The sequence below is a fragment of the Pseudorca crassidens genome, chromosome 3, assembly GCF_039906515.1.
Source record: "Pseudorca crassidens isolate mPseCra1 chromosome 3, mPseCra1.hap1, whole genome shotgun sequence".
Lineage (NCBI taxonomy): Eukaryota > Metazoa > Chordata > Mammalia > Artiodactyla > Delphinidae > Pseudorca > Pseudorca crassidens.
The window spans coordinates 14,092,200-14,112,380 of NC_090298.1; the positions used below are offsets into that span (position 1 = coordinate 14,092,200).

Sequence of the window (20,181 nt, forward strand, 5' to 3'; positions counted from 1 at the left end):
GCTTCATTTCTTTCTTTTTTTTTTTTTTTTATCGTGCTTCACAGACATTGCGTTTTTTTAGATTGAAGGTTTAGGGCAACCCTGTGTCAAGCAAGTCTATTGGCACCATTTTTCCAATAGCATTTGCTCACTTCATGTGTCTGTGTCACATTTTGGTAATTCTCACAATATTTCAAATTTTTCCATTATTAAACTTGTTATGTGACCTGGGATCAGTGATCTTTGATGTTACTATTACAACTTGAAGGTTCAGATGATGGCTAGCATATTTTAGATTTTTAAATTAAGGTATGTACATTGTGTTTTTAAGAATTAATGCTATTGCACACTTAATAGACTGAAGTATAGTGTAAACGTAACTTTTATATGCTCTGGGAAGCCGAAAAATTTAGTGGTTTGCTTTATTGAGATACTCACTTTATTGCGGGTCTGGAACTGAACCCACAATATCTTCAAAGTATGCCTGTAAGACTATTTTATTCCAATTATCTTTATCTTTTTACAAGCTCTCTGTACTGTTTCAGAAGTTAGAAAACAAGCCATAATTCCTAGAACTTGCATTCCTGGTGACAGGTTAATTCATCCTACACAAAAAGTCATGCTCAAGTGTGCCAACCAGCCTGAGGCATGAGGAAGACCAGTGCATCACAGAATCACCTCTGTGACTCACCCTTGATGGGCACTTTGGAATTTGCCCACAGCATTCTAAACTCTTCCCCATTGGTAGCATGCCTGAAAAATTACACATGGAGCAAAACGTTTGATAAAAATATATTTAAAACAAGCAAGAAAAAAATAGTTTTGACCTTAAGGATAATGTTCACCATTCTTTTAACCAAGTAGAGTTAAATAATATGTATAATGATTTCAAGTACCAACTTATAAAAGATGTGATAAATCAGAAAGCAAAGAACAGGAGGACTCTTTTTTTCAGAAAAATGTATTTGCAATTCAAATGTTCATATAAAAAGCATAAATTTTAAAAAGTTCATAGATGTGTGTTTTTAGAAGTGCTATGGTTTTGCCATTCACTGCAATTACATTCCAAAATGTGCAGGGTGGTCCACACCGCACCTTCTTAGCTTTGTCACACTGAAGTCACTCTCATCACAACCTCCCCCGAGCTGTTATCTTCTGACAAATCTTCATGGGGCCTCATCCGATTGAACAGATGTAATAACATGTAGCCACACTGAAACCTTGGGGAGGTCAACTGTGTTGGGTGGACCAAGTTCCTGTTTCGTAGAGCCGTCAATGGCAACCATAAAGTTCTGCTTGTGGAAGACTCTCCCCGGCTGCTTTCTTCGATGTCTGTGGCTTTGTCATAATTTAATACATCCCAGTGTAAGTTGACAGCTCGCCAGCGTTTAAACACTCTGTAAACTGCAGCTCCTTCATGGACAATGAGACCTAAATTTGAGGGAAAAATGAAAAAGACTGGTCATCATCAAAAGTTGAGAATGTTATTTTGTATACAAGTAAGATTAAAGATATAGTCTATTCTCTGTTATGCATCATCATCAAAAACGTGGTATTCTGACTGCTCAAACACTATGTCTAATGGCAAGCTATTACCTGTATTACATAGGAGTTGTCAATATTCAAAAATAAGAATCCACTGCCATGCAGACAGTAAAGTCATCATGGGTATAAATTACTTGCTCCATTATGGCTCAGAACATCCTTAGGCATTTACGTTGCCTTAGGAGAACCATTAGGTTCGTTTCTTCATTCAGCATCTCTTTCTTGAGTGCCCACCGTGAGCCAAGCAATGTGTTAGAGATTTGGTCCCAGTTGGCAACTTGATTTGTGAAAGAGACAAATATCAAGGTCACTGCCACCTCCTCAGCTTCTAGAACAATGTCTGACACACAGGAGATACGATCGAACCTTTTGTTATTTTTCCTCTCCTCAACAATTCAACAAATATTTATTAAGCGCCTACCTGAGAGATTTATGTATATTATCTCATTTATTTCTCACCAACCCCTTACAAAGTAAGCACTAGCATGTCCCCCATTTTACAAACAAGAAGTTGCTCAAGAGCAGACAGGTGGCAGCAGTGGAACAGGGATTCAAACCCAGGCAGGCGGGCTCCAGAGGGCTCTTTGCTGCTATACAGGGAATTGATGATTCCACATTTCTGAGACGAACTTTCAGGAAAGTAAACAAAATAATACGGGAACCTTGGGGACTACAAACTAGCCAACCGTAAGTTGGATATGGTGCCCTGTCGCATGGCTCCATCTCCACCATCCACTCCAGATCCCACCATACCCTGCATTTTTCACACATTTTATTTCAATGTGTAGTCCAAAAGCTTTTGAATCTGTGACCTAATACAAAAAGGAGTTCCTGGTGGGGAGGTCCCTTCAGGTAGAAAAGTGAGGAGGAGCTTCTCTCAGAGGAATTTGCAATTCCATTGAAAGTTGGAGGAGAAGCCAATGAAGTTTTTCTTAAGAATGGAATATGGCACGTAAGGAGGATGTGTCAGTTTTGACACAATCACTTTTAACCAAAATTTGAAAATGAGAAGATCTTACCACCTCCTAGCATTTAGAATCTCGGGAGTATGTCCTAGAGAAGCTCTCATAAATATGAAAAAGGAAGCATGTTCAAAAATGTTTATTACATATTTGTTTGAGAAAAAAAAGCAAACAATCTCAATGTCCATCCTGAGAAGAATGGACAAATTGTACTGGGTGGATCCAAAGGACTATAGCAATGAAAGAGAAGGGAACAGAGTCACATGCACTAACACGGATAAATCTTAAAATAAGAGTGGAAATCTCAAAGCCACATAACAAATGAAAATTTCAGAAGTATAAATGATTGGAGTGAAGAAATACTATAAATTTTTATGGATACAGATACATATGGTTAAAATGTTAAAACGTGCATGGGAATAATAACCATTAAATTCATGATAGTGGGGGGGGGGTGAAATTGGAGAGAGGCCTCAAAGAGGGCTTTCTATTGTACCTTTAATATCGCGGTTTTTTTAAGCTGGGTGGTGGGGATATGAATGTTTAACGTGTTATTCTATATACTTTTCATATACCCAAATAATTCATAATTTCAAAAGTTATGGAAAATTTATTAGGAAAGTTGACCTAAGATGGGTTGAAGAATAGACAACAGAAGTAGGGGAGACAAGTAAGGAGGTTACCACGTTATATGTGAGGAGCAGAGCGTTAGCAGTAAGGAGAACACAGAGAAACAAAGCAATAAACTTGTCAGAGGAAAAACTGACAGAAATTGTAAATGCAAGAAGGGGAAAAAAAAAATCAGAGGCTCACATTTTTAAGGCTAGAAGCCTGGGTGACTGAAAGGATGATAGTAACCTTCCCAGAGGTATAATGAGTACGGGTTTTGAACAAGTTTTTATTGAGGAGATTCTTTCTTTTTTTTTTTTTTTTTTTTTTTTGTCAATTAAAACAATGACACAGAGGTGATGGAGATACCCAGTCTTTGAAAAATCACACCTACCTAATATGAGAATTTAAATTTTACATCTATCCCTTACCAGGAGATAAACTTCTGGCACACGTGACTTAAGAGCATTCCAAAGATACTAACATAGGCCACTAAAAAATGCATATGCTCTAATAAATAAAAACGTCTTAAGCCCAATTATTGTACACCACCAAAATAATGAGAAGTAATGTAAACTTCTGCTAATCATAGCAATTCAATGGTTTGATTCCTTTTTCCTAAAGAATAATCAGAGTTGACCCAACTGACCAGATGTTTTGGGGATACAGTCAGAATTATAAGTCAAGACTACCAGAATTTAATTGGTAATTCTAATATTAGCTTTTTGAAATCTCCCTGGCTAATGATTTAACTTTTCTGGTTCTGTTTTTCCTCCTTAAAATGCAATTGGAATGCCTAATCTATACATTCAGTGGGATGGTATGAAGATAAATTGGAATTCATGAACTATAAAGCACTCAGATTTCTTTGGAGATGGCAACTATCTAAATACAAGACATTATTATTGATTAAAAAATCAATAGTGAATCTATGTGGTGAGAAGCATTCATTCACACTAATCATAAGACCATTACAGTCTGCAACAGGTTCATTCTTGTTAAGTGCAGTGATGGGGGGCTGACTTCACCAGGGGAAACCACTTGTTTCACAGGATCCTCTTCTTTTTTTTTTAGTGATTTCCTTTGAAAGGCCAGAAATCAGATCATTTACTCAAGCTGAAAGTCATTTTCTGGGAATATATTCCTCGTAGCACTTTTCTAAATATTATACATAAATCTACCCAACGTGTAGAAATAAATCCCATAGGTCTTTATAGTACATTTTGATCTAAATTTAAAGAAAGAGAACTACTTGAAGTTCTCATGAAGACATAGTCCTCCTGAATTTCCAGCTCCATGTGCTGCTTCTTCATTGCATTCAGGTTATGAGTGACGTTTAGACTTTGCTTTATTCCCCGTGAAAGTTTGGAATTACTCCTCATCCTCTAGAGGCTTAAATTTTACTGAAATAGGAGGAACCCCATCTCACCCTCCTTTGTAATGTAAACTTTTCTCCTTAAGATTTTTCTGGGGCAGTGGCAAATGCCATTTGTACTAGTGGTTATGAGAAGACTTGACTACTGTGATCATTGAAATCCAGAGGTAAGGATTCATTTAACTCTAGTACAATGTGTTGAGAATCTGGCTATTAAAAGTCGCACTGCCCTCCTGTCTTACTGATGATAGGTCCCCTCTTGTTTCATAACTGATCAGTTCACATCCTTGAGTAGCCTTCACTCTCTGTGTAATACCTCAAGTTAAGCCTTAAAATGAATCTGTCACCTTGACATTTCAGGTCATACGAAGACAGGCTTGGATTTGCTTCATCTGAGTCACTAACTCTGAAGGAAAAAGCAATTATAATTTCTATAAAATGTAAATATTAAATGTTACTTGCTACATTATTAATGGCAAAGGTGTCAACAAGGTGTGATTCATGGGAACTTGGGGTTTTGAAACTTGAGGACCGTGTGTGTGTATGTGTCCCTGTGTGTGCAGTTGGTTGTTTCTTATCATTTTCTTGCCAGTAACATTAATTTGAGCATTGCCCTTATTGATGTGCAAAGGAACATTTTTGTTAGGGAATAATCTTTAACGACAGAGCAGGTTTAAGTATTTTCTGGTTTCATTGAAATAAGAGCACAGTGTTTATGTAAGTAAAATATATCCCAAATTTGGAAATGGTGTGTTAGTTGAAATTCTTACAAGGTAGTAGAAAATGGGCTAACTACCCATGAAATAATGGGAAGACTCTCAAGGTACACAGACTCACACATGTGCATGTGTGCGCACACTCACCATTTGTCTATGTTTATTTCAATATAGACAAATGGTGTGTTACAATTAACAGAGACTTGCAAAATTTATGTTCAAATACAAACAAATGTTGATATTAACTACCAAACCACCAGTCTAACCATTTCACTTCTTGTGTTGCTTGTTTCAGCTTTTGTTTGAATAGATTTGGTCATTTTTCATAATTTAAAAACTAAATTTTTATCAAGGATCTGTTCTGTGCCAAGTGCTTTTACATGCACAATTTTCATTTAATCTTGACTGCGACTCTACAAATATATATTATTGAATAGTTTCATAGTTAAGGAAATTGAGACCTAGAGAGATTTAGCCAATTGTCCAACATTATGAAGATATCAGCTCTGAGAAGGAAGCCCAAAATTTGTCTATATGTAAACCTTGAGTGCTACAGTGCTATTCATTCTAAATATCCAGTGCATGGCAGCCTCTCCTAGTCATAGAATGACCAACTGAAAGAGATATTGCTATGGACTGAATGTTTGTATCTCCCCCAAATTCATTTGTTGAAGCCCCAATCTGCAACATGATGGTATTTGGAGGTAGGAGGTAATTCATGAGGGTGATTAATGCCCTTATAAAAATTGGGAGAGACATAAGTTTTCTCTGTGTGTGTGTGTGTGTGTGTGTGCGTGTGCATGCACCAAGGAAAGGCCATGTGACAACATAACGAGAAGATGGCTGTCTGCAAACCAAGAAGAGAGCCCTCACCAGACTGAATGTGCCAGCACCTTGACTTTGGACTTCCCACAGCCTTCGGAACTGTAAGAAATAAATGTTTGTTGTTTAAGCCACCCAGGCTGTGGTATTTCGTTAGAGCAGCTCAAACAGGCTAAGACAGACCTGGTATAAAAACTACATCATCCTCATTTAAAATATGAGTAAATTAAGCCCCGGAGACTATGATTTGGGCAAAGTTATACAATTAGTTGCCATTTTTAATATCCTTGTGTGTCACTGACACTGTTTCATCTCTAGGAGTGCCAATAAAACAGTGCCTTCCATCTGTCCCCATCCTAGGAGAGAAAAGGGTTGAGGAACCTCATATGAAGGCAACACTGTAAGTGGTGAACACTCCATCTGGTAAGCTGCACTCATCCTGAGCTTTCCCAAGAAATGTAAGATCCTGATAACACAGCCTAAACGCCTGTGTGCTGTTCAATCACAGAGACCCTTGGGAAAGCTAAAGAACTCGCAGCTCGCAGCGGATATTTGGCCAGAAAAGGCTCTCTTGATTGTGTGAAAATGTCTAAGATTTCTCAGTTAAATTTAACCATTCTCCCTGGCCAAGATTCTCATTCTCATTCTCCCTCTCTCCCCCTACCTCTCTCAGTGAGTTTCATTCTGGAAAGTCAGCGTGCACCAGAGCGGAATGGTGACTTTGGGGCCTCTATGGTTACAGTTAAGAAGAACAGGGCTTCCCTGGTGGTGCAGTGGTTGAGAATCCGCCTGCTAATGCAGGGGACACGGGTTCGTGCCCCGGTCCGGGAAGATCCCACATGCCGCGGAGCGGCTGGGCCCATGAGCCATGGCCGCTGAGCCTGCGCGTCTGGAGCTTGGGCTCCGCAACAAGAGAGGCCGCGACAGTGAGAGGCCCGCGCACCGTGATGAAGAGTGGCCCCTGCTTGCCGCAACTAGAAAAAGCCCACGCAGAGAAACGAAGACCCAACACAGCCAAAAATAAATAAATAAATAAATAAAATTAAAAAAAAAATAAAAGAAGAACAGATTAGAGAAGATTAGAGTCAACCTCATAAAGTGGCTCCATTTTTTAGTCCTTAATTCCCACTGGAACTTGGGGAAGACCAGAGTGTGGTTGCACAAAAGAGGGTTAACTAAATGAGACTGTGGCCCAAGATACCCTTTGTTGGGAATCATCGTTGCTAGAATGTAATCAAACGCATGAATCCTCCTGGCACATCTTCCTAAGATACTCTACATTTAAATGCCCAACCATTATGGAAACTTAGATGTAAGTGCAGAGGTGATCACTTTAAATGTTACTCTTCCATTGTTGAATCTTGTTAATGTGAATCTTGAAGAAATAACCACAAGTCATTTCTATATACACTGAACGATTTTTGTTGGGACTCAACTATATATGAAGCTTAAAGTAAAACAAAAGCCAGGAAAGAAAAAAAAAAGCAAAAATATAAAACTTAAAGAGAGATATAAAGATTAAAAGACAATACATATTCCATTACAGAAATCACTAAGCTCACAAAAGCAAGCTATCATCAGCTGATATCCTAAAATCTAGGCCTCTGGAAACTACAGTATCCTGATTATATATGGGGATTTTTGTGAAACATATTTCCAATATTGCCCATCAGAACAAATAATGAAAAGAAATATCCTGCATAAAATGTACTTATATCTCTAAAAGATGAGTTGATTCTTCTATTGTTGAATATTTTATATATATATATATATATATATATATATATATATATATATATATATATATAAAATAAGAACCAAGTTGAGAATGGCAGGTTGGTCATCAAAGTTTAAAGCTCAGGGGTTCAAACACAGATTCATCATTAGCATTGGTAGTAAGATCTGCTTTGCTAAGAAATGTGATAAGGACAACGAATTATTCAGAAACTTTCCACAACATGAAAACCCTTGACACTAGAGGCTGGCTAGTTTCCAAATATGGATGATCTAATCCACCTCACTCCCAAAGTAAAGAACAGCACACATGAAGAAATGATTATGACAATGATTATGACAACAGAGCCTAAATGACCGTTTCTCTGAGAGCACACAAAAGGAAATTCATGGTGCTTGTTTTACAACACTGCCACCCTCTATGTCTCCCTCTCCACTCAATGAAATCTGCCGTCATCAGCCTGGTTGCAAAGAACACATTTGTGCTGTTCCTTCAATGCTGAGGACCAACACTGCCTGGGCACAGAACAAGATGCAAAGGCAAATTTTAACATGGAGTGTAACCTCTCACTAGTTGGCAGTGAGGGAAGCACCCCCTTTTCTAGAAGGTCTTGACATAGGTTGGATCTGGTTCTTAACCTACCATCTCTATTTCAGTTAATGATCATCCCCCAAGTCAGTTAAGCTGAAACCCAAGAATCACCTAGACTAGTCTATCCTCTTGCATGAAATTCTGCTAATTCTCTCTTCTTAGCAAATCTGAGATGAAACCATGAAACACAGAATCATCTCTCCGTGACCCCAACCAGTCATGTGCTCCCTGAGGACAGGAACCCTATTCCTACTTCAATTACTGTCATGAATCCAATAGTCACAAAATGACGGTGCCCAGGCCAAAAGCCTAAGAGGCAGACATGGATTCCTCTCTTCTATTTCCAGGCAAAACAGGAGAATTAAAAAAATGCTGTCTATTTATCTGACCACTTGCTCTTCTAAGAAGCCAATCCATCAATCAATTATTTTAATGAATTTTTTTCTTCCTTAGTAGAGAGGAGATTCCACTGAACTTTCAATTAATAGCCCTGGAGCACAAATCTACCATAGGCATATTCACAGAATATTCCTCAAAAGCTGCAAACTTGTTATACATTATAAAATACATGATATGTTAATTTTTTTAAAAAAGGATTAAAAGAATTCACTGGAGAGAAGAATTGTTATATTATCTAAGTTTCCATCCAAAAGTGCTTGAGGAAAAAAAGATCTATGGATATGATTATTTCAATAAAAGAAATAAAGGAATGAGTCCAATACTTTTATAGGTAATAAAGGTATCCTAGAGTTCCCCTGTAACTGGGAGCATGATTTAGAATCAGTTTAATTTCAGCTGAATGCAACTCCAATTCATGGACAGATGGAACACCTGGTAGCAAAGAGTAACATCATATCACAGAGATGAGAAGTTGTCAAATGTAGTCACTGAATTTCAAAATTAGGAAATATTGGGTATGATTTAACCCAACCTGTTCACATGGGGGGGATGAAGTCTCTGAGGCCCAGAGAAGTGACATGGCTTGACCAACGGGCCACAGTTAAGTGTCCAAGCCCAGAATCAGAGCCAGACCCCTGATGCCTGATCCAATGCATTCCCTCTGCAAGAACTCATATCTCAGGTGCCACCCCTGGCTGAAGCTGGTCCTCGCTAGTGTCTATTTGGCCCAAGGGATATTATACTGACTATGAAGTAGACAGAATCAAAATCTCTCTTCAGACTAAGCTGGTCAGTTCTCCTCTGGCCTTTATTCTAAAGTGTGCATTGCAGCATCTGGATGGTAGATGGGAGTGATCCTCTCAGTTTATAAAATAAATAACTCTGCAAACCTCAATATTACAGTATTTGGTTAAAAAGCCAATCAATGTCTATCTTCTGGGTTAATTAATGCCTCAAGGATTGGGAATCTACTTTGGTAGATTTCCATTTGTTTCCTACACTCTGGACCAAAGCCAGTTCTTAGAAGGAGTCTATTAGTGGACTTTTCCTAGCGGCAAGTCAAGATATGTACAACTAATGTTCCCTTCCATCTCCAATGGATAAACTGTCTACTCCAAACTTGCAGATTATGATTTTATTAATCTTTGGGGTAAACAATACATGTATTGATTGTTCCATTTCAGGGGTGAGAACAGCATTTTAAAAGTTTCAATTGATCTAATTAAAACCTGTGGGCTTCCCTGGTGGCGCAGTGGTTGAGAGTCCGCCTGCCGATGCAGGGGACGCGGGTTCGTGCCCCGGTCCGGGAAGATCCCACATGCCGCGGAGCGGCTGGTTCCGTGAGCCACGACCGCTAAGCCTGCGCGTCCGGAGCCTGTGCTCCGCAGCGGGAGAGGCCACAACAGTGAGAGGCCCGTGTACCGCAAAAAAAAAAAAAAAAAAAAACCCAAAAACCTGTTTCTCTCTGGACCTGACATAGGCTATTTCATATTTGTTGGCTTTGCTTTTCATTTCTCTTAAATCACACAGACTGTGGGTAAAAATTCCAAACAAGCGGCCATCTCAGCATAAGTGCAGTTTCTAACTCTCTGAATTCATCCACATAACATCAGTAAGATTTTTAATTGAAAAAGCAATAAAAATTTTTATCCTGAATATAAAAATGCTCAGACCTTAAGTTTCCTTAATATTCTATTCTGTGATCTAGCAAGAAAATTCAAGGTTGAGATGTGATTCTTTACATAAATTATTCTTATCAAGAAACTGTTTCACTCAGAACAATGCAAAGAGAGAGACATGGCTTTTGGTATGGTATATTTTCCATTCTCTTTACTAATGTTTCTGTATGTTGTGGTTCTATGAATTTACAATAAATAAAGGCTTCGCAAAACAGCTACATTACTTTGGGTTTCTAAGGAAAATTTTTTCTTTATTTCTGATCTAAAATCAGTAGTTGAAGAAAGTATTTATTCCTGATTCCGTGCCTTAGGTGTTCGAGACAGCAACTGACGAAGTAGTTTCACTTTATTGAATAGACAACATTTTGTAAGTTAGCCATTTGAGCTCACCGTATAAGGAGATAGAATTAATCACATAAACATTTTTACACAGGCTCTGGAGTTGCAGTGTCCGGAGTCCAATCTTGGGTCCCTCTTCCAATCTGTGTGACCTCCGGAAACTGGTTAACGGCACCTTAGTTTTCTCATCTCTGAGGTGAGGAGAACGGTACCTACACCTCATTGGGTTGCTGTGAGGACTGAGTATGAAAATGCAGGTAAAGTGCTTAGAATGTTGCCTGGGCCAGGGTAAACACACTCTTAGTCATCACTGGAGATTTGATTTTAAAACCTCCTTTCAACGTATTTGGAAGCAGCTGAAAACATATACAGGCTCCACTTCTCTGCTCCTCTGTGTGCTTCCTCATGACCCCAGAGAAAGCCTGGCAGCGTGCCGCAGTCCCACATCCTCCGTGTGCTACGTAGGAGCATCATTTAGAAAAATCACGTTCACGCTCTCCGTCGTGAGAAAGTTCTTTGTTGCAAAAGAGTGTGAAGCCAAGAGGCTCCCAAAGAGGTCGGTGCCAGTTCTGAAGAAGAATCTCCAGCTTCTCAGGTTAAGGGAGCTGTGTCATCTTGTCATTCCCATTACCACGGTCTACTCTGCTTTCTCTTGCAAGGAAAACGTCCCATGTCCAAGTTGAATTGGCCTCTTTAAGAACCTCATTTTAGAGTAGCCTAGGGATGTACTCAGATCTCTCTAAAGTAGTTGCAATTGTTCCAACCCTCACGTGTTTAGAAATCACACAACCACTCTCGTGGAAAACAGTAAAGACAAAGCAAGAGTGAAGTCGCACAAATCACACACACGTGCGCGCGCGCGAATGCTCACACACAGAGCGAAGCCACAAGGGGTGGCCCCTCCTGATGCCTCAGCTGACCCCTACAATCTCAGATGATTTGTCCCCTGGCTCCTGGATCTCCTCAGCCCCACAGACCCACACTCCTCAGGTCCATGTGGAAGACTTGACCATGACCTGACCTGCATAACCCTTGCCCTCTGCTGTCCCTCCTTCACTCCACCCCGGGCCTTTCCCTTCCAGAAACTGGTCCAAGTGCAAAAGCCCTGACACCGTACCAGCACTGCCGACAACCACCACCTCCACTGCTTCTCACTCACCCGCTTTCTTCCTTTCAATGAGTGCACCCGTTCTACTTCCTGAAGACCTCGAGCCCCTCTATTGGGCAATCTTTCTCCACTCTGCCAGCTTCTTTCTGGCTCTGGTTGCTTCCCCAGCCACCGAGAAAGCAACGCCATCCTGTAATCGTCCTCCACCACTCAAGGTGAAGGGCAAGGTTCATCTCGCTGCTGGTCTCCCAGCAGCTCTGTATATAAAACCTCATCTTAGCCCAGTCTCACCATTTCACCGCTCTGCACTCACTCTCAGCGCTAGTGGGTAAGAATACACAGCCTCATAGCCCTGGATGTTGGGGCCACCCCCGGCCCAGCCTCGGGAGGGCACGCAATCACGCCCAGTGGTTCTTCATGTCTCCTGGCTCAGCTCCCCTCCCCAAAGCCCTGCGCTGCTGACTGTCATTTTTAATTCTCTCCACAGACTCCTGTCCCCAGGCTGTGCCTTCCCTGTCTCCACAGATGACCATACTATCTGCCTGCCTGAAAAAGGGGAGATCTTTGGCAAGGAGGACCATCCACTTACCCTCCCAGAGCAGCGTGTGCAGCATCTCCAGTTGCGCCCGCCCTCTCCTCCCCCCCTGCCCATCTCAGGGGTGAGGGCGCCCTTCCTGTGCAAGACACGGATCCCTCCCCTGTGTGCTGGGCTCTATCTCCGCACCTCAGGGGCATCAAGCTGTCCCCTCCCACCTGGATCTTCAACCTGCCTTCTGATTTCTTCTGGGTCTGTCTTCTCAGCATTTTGCTCAAACCTCGCTCCACCATTAAAACAAATAAACAGGAACTTTCCTCAATTCTACACCCACCCCCCAGATTCTACCCTCATTTAACTGTGCCCCTTTTCCGCCAAGACTTATGAACTTACATTTTGAGCCCCTTCTGCCTATCCCAGCCATTCTCAGCAATCTTGTGTCTATCCACCGAACCCCCGTATTGCCAGATCCAGTGATACGTTTTTGTCTGGATTTCACCTGCTCTTGGTAAGGCATCTGGCACTGTTGGCCACTTGCTCCTCTGCCCCGGTCCCTTCCTCCCCTCGCCCGGCCCCACTCCCTCCTCCTGTGGCTGCTCTCCCCTCTCTGCCTGCTCTGTGTCTCACTGTGCTCTGCAAACTGCTGCTCATATCACCCAAATCACTTGCCCTCGCAGACGCTGGTTTCAACCACCAGATACAAACCCCCGGCTCAACTTTCCAACCCTAAGTATGGTTAACCTTCCCCCACCTGCACTCACATACATTTCTCTCCTGGCACTTTCCACGTTGTATTTTATTTTATTTTTTATTTTTTTGGCATTACACGGGCCTCTCACTGTTGTGGCCTCTCCCGTTGCGGAGCACAGGCTCCGGGCGCGCAGGCTCAGCGGCCATGGCTCACGGGCGCAGCCACTCCGCGGCATGTGGGATCCTCCGGACTGGGGCCCGAACCCGTGTCCCCTGCATCGGCAGGCGGACTCTCAACCACTGCGCCACCAGGGAAGCCCTCCAGGTTGTATTTTAATTGCTTATTTCCCTGACTGTCTCTTGTCAGCAGCTGGAGAGCAGGGAGGATGCTATATTCCAAAAGCTTTTCTGCAAAGGCCCAGATAGTAAATATTGTAGGTCATGCACACATCATGGTCCCTCTTTGATGAGGCTGCAAGCACTCACTGACAACATATCAGTGAATGGATATGACTGGGTTCCAAGAAAACTTTTTTTATGGCCACTGAAATTTATATATGATATAATTTTCATAGGCAGTGAAATAATATTCTTCTTTTAATGTTTGTTTGACCATTTCAAAATCATTCTTAGATCATGGATTATACAAAAACAGGCAGCAGACTGTGAACTACTTGTATTTCTATCCTGTACTTTATTATTGGGACACAATAAATACCCAGTGAATGCTGGCCTAATAGATGACTAATACTTATTTGGCTAAACCGCCCCAACTGAGACAGGCTGAAAGATTCACACTATTTCCTATGGAGGAAAGAAAAGTCAACAATAACAACATATTTGGTCTGCTGCTCGGCTTATCATGTCCATGTTTCTCCAAAAGAACTTGAACTGTACAAGGTCACAAGAGGGGAAGGTTTGGGGTTGCGTTTTCTCCCCCAGGAGGAGGCCTGAAGAGTTAACTCACTTTGAGAGACCATTTCAGGCACAGCCTTGAGGACAAGTAGGAAAAGCAAGTTCCTTTCTGCTTTCTCTCCGGGGGTTTTAAAGGCAGCGATACCACTAATAACAAACTATGATAATAATCTTTGGAAAAGTTGGTAAACATCAGTGTGATCAAGGCACAGGATAGCCTATAATTTGTACTTCCAGAGTAAAGAGATAATAACGGCCTGCTTCTCAAAGCATATAAAGGGTAAAGCTCTGTTCTTTCTCTAATGATGCTGAATTACAAGGGCCCATTCTGCCTCTCCGTCCAAGGGGCCTGGCTAGATTCTAAGTGAAGCTGGGGCACTTCCTGGGGCATCAAGCCCACGAACACATTCTGAGATCAGGAAATAATGATCTGTGCTTGTAAAGGAATTCTGCTCTAAGGAACGATTCCAAACAAGCCAGGAGAGCATCCGAATCTGGTAACAGGCACGGCTGCAAGGATGACAGACCAACCAGCGCGGCCCACCTCGCAGCCCAGTCCCGGCCTGGGAGGAAGCTTGAAGGGAAACCCAGAGGGGCTCTGGGCCAGAGTAGAAGGCCTCTGTCCAGCTGCTGGGCAAGGGTCTCCCAAGTGGCCAAACTGAGAGGCTGGAGGGACGTTGGTCCCCGATCAAATGAGAGATCAGGAAATTGAAGCAGGAAATGGAGCAGAGGTGGCTGACAGTCCTCTCCCGTCTGGAGGGAAAACTGTGATAGGACGATTCAAAAAGGAAACACCGGGCTAATCGACTTCCTTAGTTATTTTGCCAGACACCGTTCAAGCTGAGCTGCTTTTTTCTCACGCCTTATATGATTCACGCAGACTCACCCACATCCGTGCTTCCTATGAAACTCAGAGTGAGACAAGGGCAACACCACCTCCCCGCATCCGCTGCAACCTAAAGCGCCAACCAGGCACTCGCGCAGCCTTCTGCGTCTCCCCCCAGCCCCCCGCCTCCCCTCCGTGGCCGAATGTGGACCCACTGACGTCCAAGCTCCGTTTTCCTGAGTGATCCCAGTGGCTCAGATCCCAAACCTGGTGGTAGTGGTGGTGACTGGGGTGGGAGCGGGTGGAGTGTGATGAAAGGTGGGCTCCGCCCACCAAAAAAATCTACTTTACGTAGATTTGAAATCTTACGATCAAACTCCCTGACAATTTTAAATGAGTTGGCGCTGTACCATTTGGCGGTCCTGAGAAGAGGTGTCCCCACTTCCCAGAGAGAAAGTCTCTTCGATGCGGAGACGCCCCATGTCAGGTCACACTGGACTGACTCCGTGGTCTAGGCTGTCCCCTGGGAGGGCTGAGACGTCTGTCCAACATCCACAACCCCTTCTGTGAAACAGAGCGCCCCACAGGCCCTAGAGAGTGTGGTAAGCTTGAGTGTTCTCTCGGTAATTTTACATTTTTCTCCTGGAACTATTTGATAACTTTTATATTTGCCCATAAATATACTGCAGCTTAAAAAAAATGCTATCTCTCTATCACGACCCGGGAGCTGAACTTTTTATAAATCTCGCCAACTGCTGTCCTTTCAATCACACATCTGTATGGTAATGACCCTGTGTGACAAGGTAAGAAGCAGAAGCCCTCTGGAGGGCGCTCCCCAGCAAACCCATTTTTCTCTGCTCTAAGTTACGGCATGTTTCAATTCCAATGTTACTTTCTTTCAGTAAATATGTTTTTCACCTAAAACACTTTAAGAAATATTGTCACCTTCTGAATCATGCTAGGAGATGCCAGCGAGCATGGACAATTTTAAACGGGATGGTTTCAATGTCATTTATATTTTGTTTGGAACGCATTAGAATTTTCTTCCCTTAGTTGATTCACTTTCTTACGCTTTGCTTATGCTAATTGGGTTATACGTGTTAAAAATGAGCCACAGGAAGGAAGATGACCTAAATGCACCATTTTAGGCGGAAGTAACCCTGGCATTCAATAGACAACTGGTCATCCTCCATGGCAAGGACTCATTTGTGGTAACCAAGACTCTGATTATCCTGAAATTCTTTGTCAAACTTCTTCACCTTTCCTCATATAACATCAAAAAAATAGAAAATGTACACTTTACATTTCACATTAATAAAATGTTAAATCATGTGTTACTGTTAGCTGCTCTATATGGAGAAAAAAATAGCAAAGTAAAGCAATACCAAAAGCAAGAGAGAATTACCGTGTCTTTTTTTTTCCCGGTACGCGGGCCTCTCACTGTCGTGGCCTCTCCCGTTGCGGAGCACAGGCTCCGGACACGCAGGCTCAGTGGCCATGGCTCACGGGCCCAGCCGCTCCGCGGCATGTGGGATCTTCCCGGACCAGGGCACGAACCCGTGTCCCCTGCATGGTCAGGCGGACTCTCAACCACTGCGCCACCAGGGAAGCCCTACTGTGTCTTTTAAAAAGTAAATATAGGTCTTATATCACTAATCCAAAACCATAGGAATAGGTTGTATTTATCTATTTTTCTAAAGTTCTATAATGAAATGTGAATAAAAGTTACCAACTGGTAACTCTAGATAGTTTTCTTACATGTGCCTAAGTAGCTTTAGCTTGGTATATTACCAACTGTGAAAAACAGATTTTCAAAAGGGCCATGATATATATAAGAATTTATCTGAATTTTAAAAAAATTATTTAGATTTGAAACTTAGGAAAAGAAAACTTCATGTTGAAGAGTATGAGATTTCTGCAGAAGAAACATTCTTCAATACTGACTATAACTGATACAGAAAGAAGAAGAAACTTTGATCAGATCCTCGTCCTAGTATACCTCAGGTTATTTTTGAATACCATACTGAAATACCGGATCTGCGCTATAAACACTGCACTGATTCTTTTAGAAGATAAAATCCAGCAGGGGTGATCCAGATCACTGCCTCTCAAAACCCCTGGCTTCGCCAGCACGTTTAGGAGCTCTGGGGTCAGTTTGTCCTACCTATTATACTGTTGACACTGAGGGGATTTCAATTTTCAATCTCTTCTTTTCGTGTAGTAAATGCTCCCTGAAATTGCTTTAAGAAAAACTGCTTCCCTCTGTCGCACGGCTCTGTGGCTAAAGTACCGATTCTGTTATTGCTGGATCTTCTGATTATTCTATTTCTCAAATTCAAGTGCAAGCATGCAGAACAGAAGAGGTGCACACACACACACACAGAGGAAACAAGCAGCAACCAAAAGTACCTCTCAGGGCGCTTTTGAAATAATGAGATAAAGTATAAGATGGTTGTTTATGCCGTCCTGCTTTAGAAAGCTTCACGTGGCATCCCTGGTGTCCCCCAGAGATGCCAGGCAGGATGAGCTGCATAGCAGCAAGGCTCACTCTTACTTTCTTACATAAAATTGCCCCGCAAACCTAAATTGTCAGAGAATGGATTTTTAAGAAAACCACTAGAATGGGGTTAAATATAGTCCAAGCTACAAATGTCAAAAAGCAAACTGTGAAAAAGATCTGGAGGATACACATCAAAATGTTGAGAGGGGACATTTCTGCAAAGGAAGTGACATAACAAAAGGGCAGTGTGAGGGAAATCGTCTTTTTAAAAACGTTACATATTTCACAGTTGTAAACACAAAATGTTTTTTAATTTGAATAGGCATATATTTATACTGTGTGGACGATTGAGAAAATCTTTAAAAAAAAAAACAAAAGTAATTCAAGTTTTTAAATTTTATAGCCATAACCAGTTCCTTCCCTTACCATCCCAGGGAAGATACAAATATTTTCCCGACGCGGTTTTGGCACTAACTTGGAGTGTTAATGTGATTAGGTATAAGCACTGCTACCTCTGTTTCGGGAATCCCACTAACATAGTAGGGTTTTCGTTTTAGTTTGTTGCTCCTACAAAGAGACTGAACTCACCTCATGAGGTTCCACCAGACACTGACGAGACTTGGTAAACTGCCCTCACCTTCCAGAGGCAACGTAATCAAATGACCCCCCGTCCTTATGGCCGAGTCTTACTTAGCCCCTCATTTCTGTGAGTCATTCATAAACGTATTCCTCTCGTGGCCCAAGCTTCCCTTGAGTTTCACGGCCGATGGAAGTGTTTTATGTGCAGAGTGTGGAGCTGAGACCCAGGTCCTGCGCCCGGAGCCTTCCGCCAGGCATTTGCTTTTCATTTCTAAGTTTGCTAATCTTTCTTTGTCCACTGTGCAAATCTTCTTTGGGAGCCAGTGCAGGCCTGCTGTGCTTATTACTTCTCCCTAAGTTGCTGACCCTGGGCTACAACATCTTGGTGATTTAAATCCTTTATATTAGTTTTCCTGGTGCACAATCATAGTCTGAATGCCATCTATGTAAGTATTTATAAGAGCTCCACAAACATAATACAAAGTTATATCTCTTTGTACTTCCATTTCCTTAAGACATCTCCCTCTTACAGCTCCCTGTTTATCTCTTGACCCCCACCCTCTCACCTTTAACACCCTTCTCCTAACCCTCTTGAACTCATTTTCACTTTATTCATCTCTCATGGAACAGAGTTACTTTATCGTTTAGGAAATACAGCCTGTTTATATAGACAAGGTGAAACTCGTTCATCAAACCCTCACACATTTACTATTCCATCATCTAGAAATCTGTCCAATGTGGTAGCCACTAGCCACATGTGACTGAGTTAAATTTAAATTAATTTAAATAAAATTAAATTTAAGATTCAGTTTCTCATTCTCACTAACTACATTTCAAGTGCTCAACAGCTTAATGTAGCTAGTGTCCATGGTATTGGACAACACAGATACACAACATGTTCATCATTGCAGAAAATTCTGTTGGACAGCCCTGATCTAGGTATTTGAACAATAATGGTACCTAGACCCTTGGGATAATTCAAACTTTAATAGTAAGAAGAAACTGGATCTTGGGAAAGCAGAAAATATTTTACATAAATATAAATGAAAGCAACAAACAAATTTACTTTGCCTGGAAATAAGTAAATTTCCCCAAGTAAATAAATTTTCTACAAATCTTTACTTTTCTATTTAACACTCCAATAAAAATCTCTTCCTAAACATTACATGCACTGGCTGGATTATAACATATTTTTGGTTCTGCAATGGTCCTCTATGGATTCGCAGAATTGTTTTTTAAGAACATTTACGAAGCTGTCAATCTGCTCCTCGTTTAGGTACAAACAAGTTTGAAAAGCTTGGATGAGCAGGAATACGGGAATGTTTGCAACTACTTTAAAGCCCTCTGTATGGGGAGCCAATCTTACATCCTCCAGTGGTGACAGCGGGGCCATCTCCCCAATTGCCAAGCACCTCTTCATCCATCAGCCTGCTTGGCTATCACTTCCCCCATGAAATCTGCCTGAAAATGTTCCCTCCCTGCATAAAACAGCCAGCATCAATCTCCCCCTGCTTTGTCCAACGACCATCTCCTGTGCATACGTCCATCACTCTGCACATCCAGCTGAATTCTAGTTATTTCCACGTCTGTCCTGCTCTTGTGGCTGGGAGTCCTTAGGGGGACAGGAAAGTGACCGACTCTCCTTTGCATCCCCAGCACTTAGTACTGTGTTTGACACATACAAAGTTCATTGAACTGAGCTGAACAAATAGGACTCAGAGTTGAAAAGCCTGCTTTTCACTCTAACTCTGACTCTGGTCTTGCAGTCAGGGGTACGTATCTGAGGTATAATCAATGTAATCTACTTTGTTACCGTCCACATCTAATTAGAAGACATTTTAATTCATTTGAAATGGTAGCAGGAGCTATTACCTGCTATGATCCAGTCGGCTGTTGGTAGCCTACACGTATTTGCTTTCTGACTATAATGGTTTCTTGATTTCTTGGGAAAAAAAAAATAAGATTTTCTCTGGGTCCAAACAGGCTAACGAATGAGACTGCCAAATGAAATGAGCACTGTTGTTCAATCTGAATTCTTTAATATTTTTCAAAATACACATAAACTATTGTATGATGGGATTTTGATGTGATGAACAAAAAGACAATGAAAAGTATTGTCAATATTTAAAACTTAGATAAAAATCCACTCTCCAAAGCTTATTCAGGAAAATGTCAATTGGTTTTTGTCCCTAAGAAACTTGACTTTATAAAAAGGGCAAACACCCAAATTTCAAAAGGGAGGCCCAAAGACATCATACATTGTCAAAAAGATCGTTA

General features: G+C 41.5%; 1 protein-coding gene across 1 annotated transcript in view; it reads right to left on the reverse strand.

Moving 5' to 3' along the window:
* Nucleotides 1–490: 490 nt before the first annotated feature.
* MARCHF11 (membrane associated ring-CH-type finger 11) overlaps nucleotides 491–20,181 on the reverse strand; it is a 119,320-nt gene continuing 99,629 nt past the window's right edge. Inside the window, exon 4 of the mRNA XM_067730048.1 lies at nucleotides 491–1,410. Within this exon, the coding sequence (XP_067586149.1) occupies nucleotides 1,088–1,410 (323 nt within the window). The 3' untranslated portion in view covers nucleotides 491–1,087. The remainder of the gene's footprint in view (nucleotides 1,411–20,181) is intronic.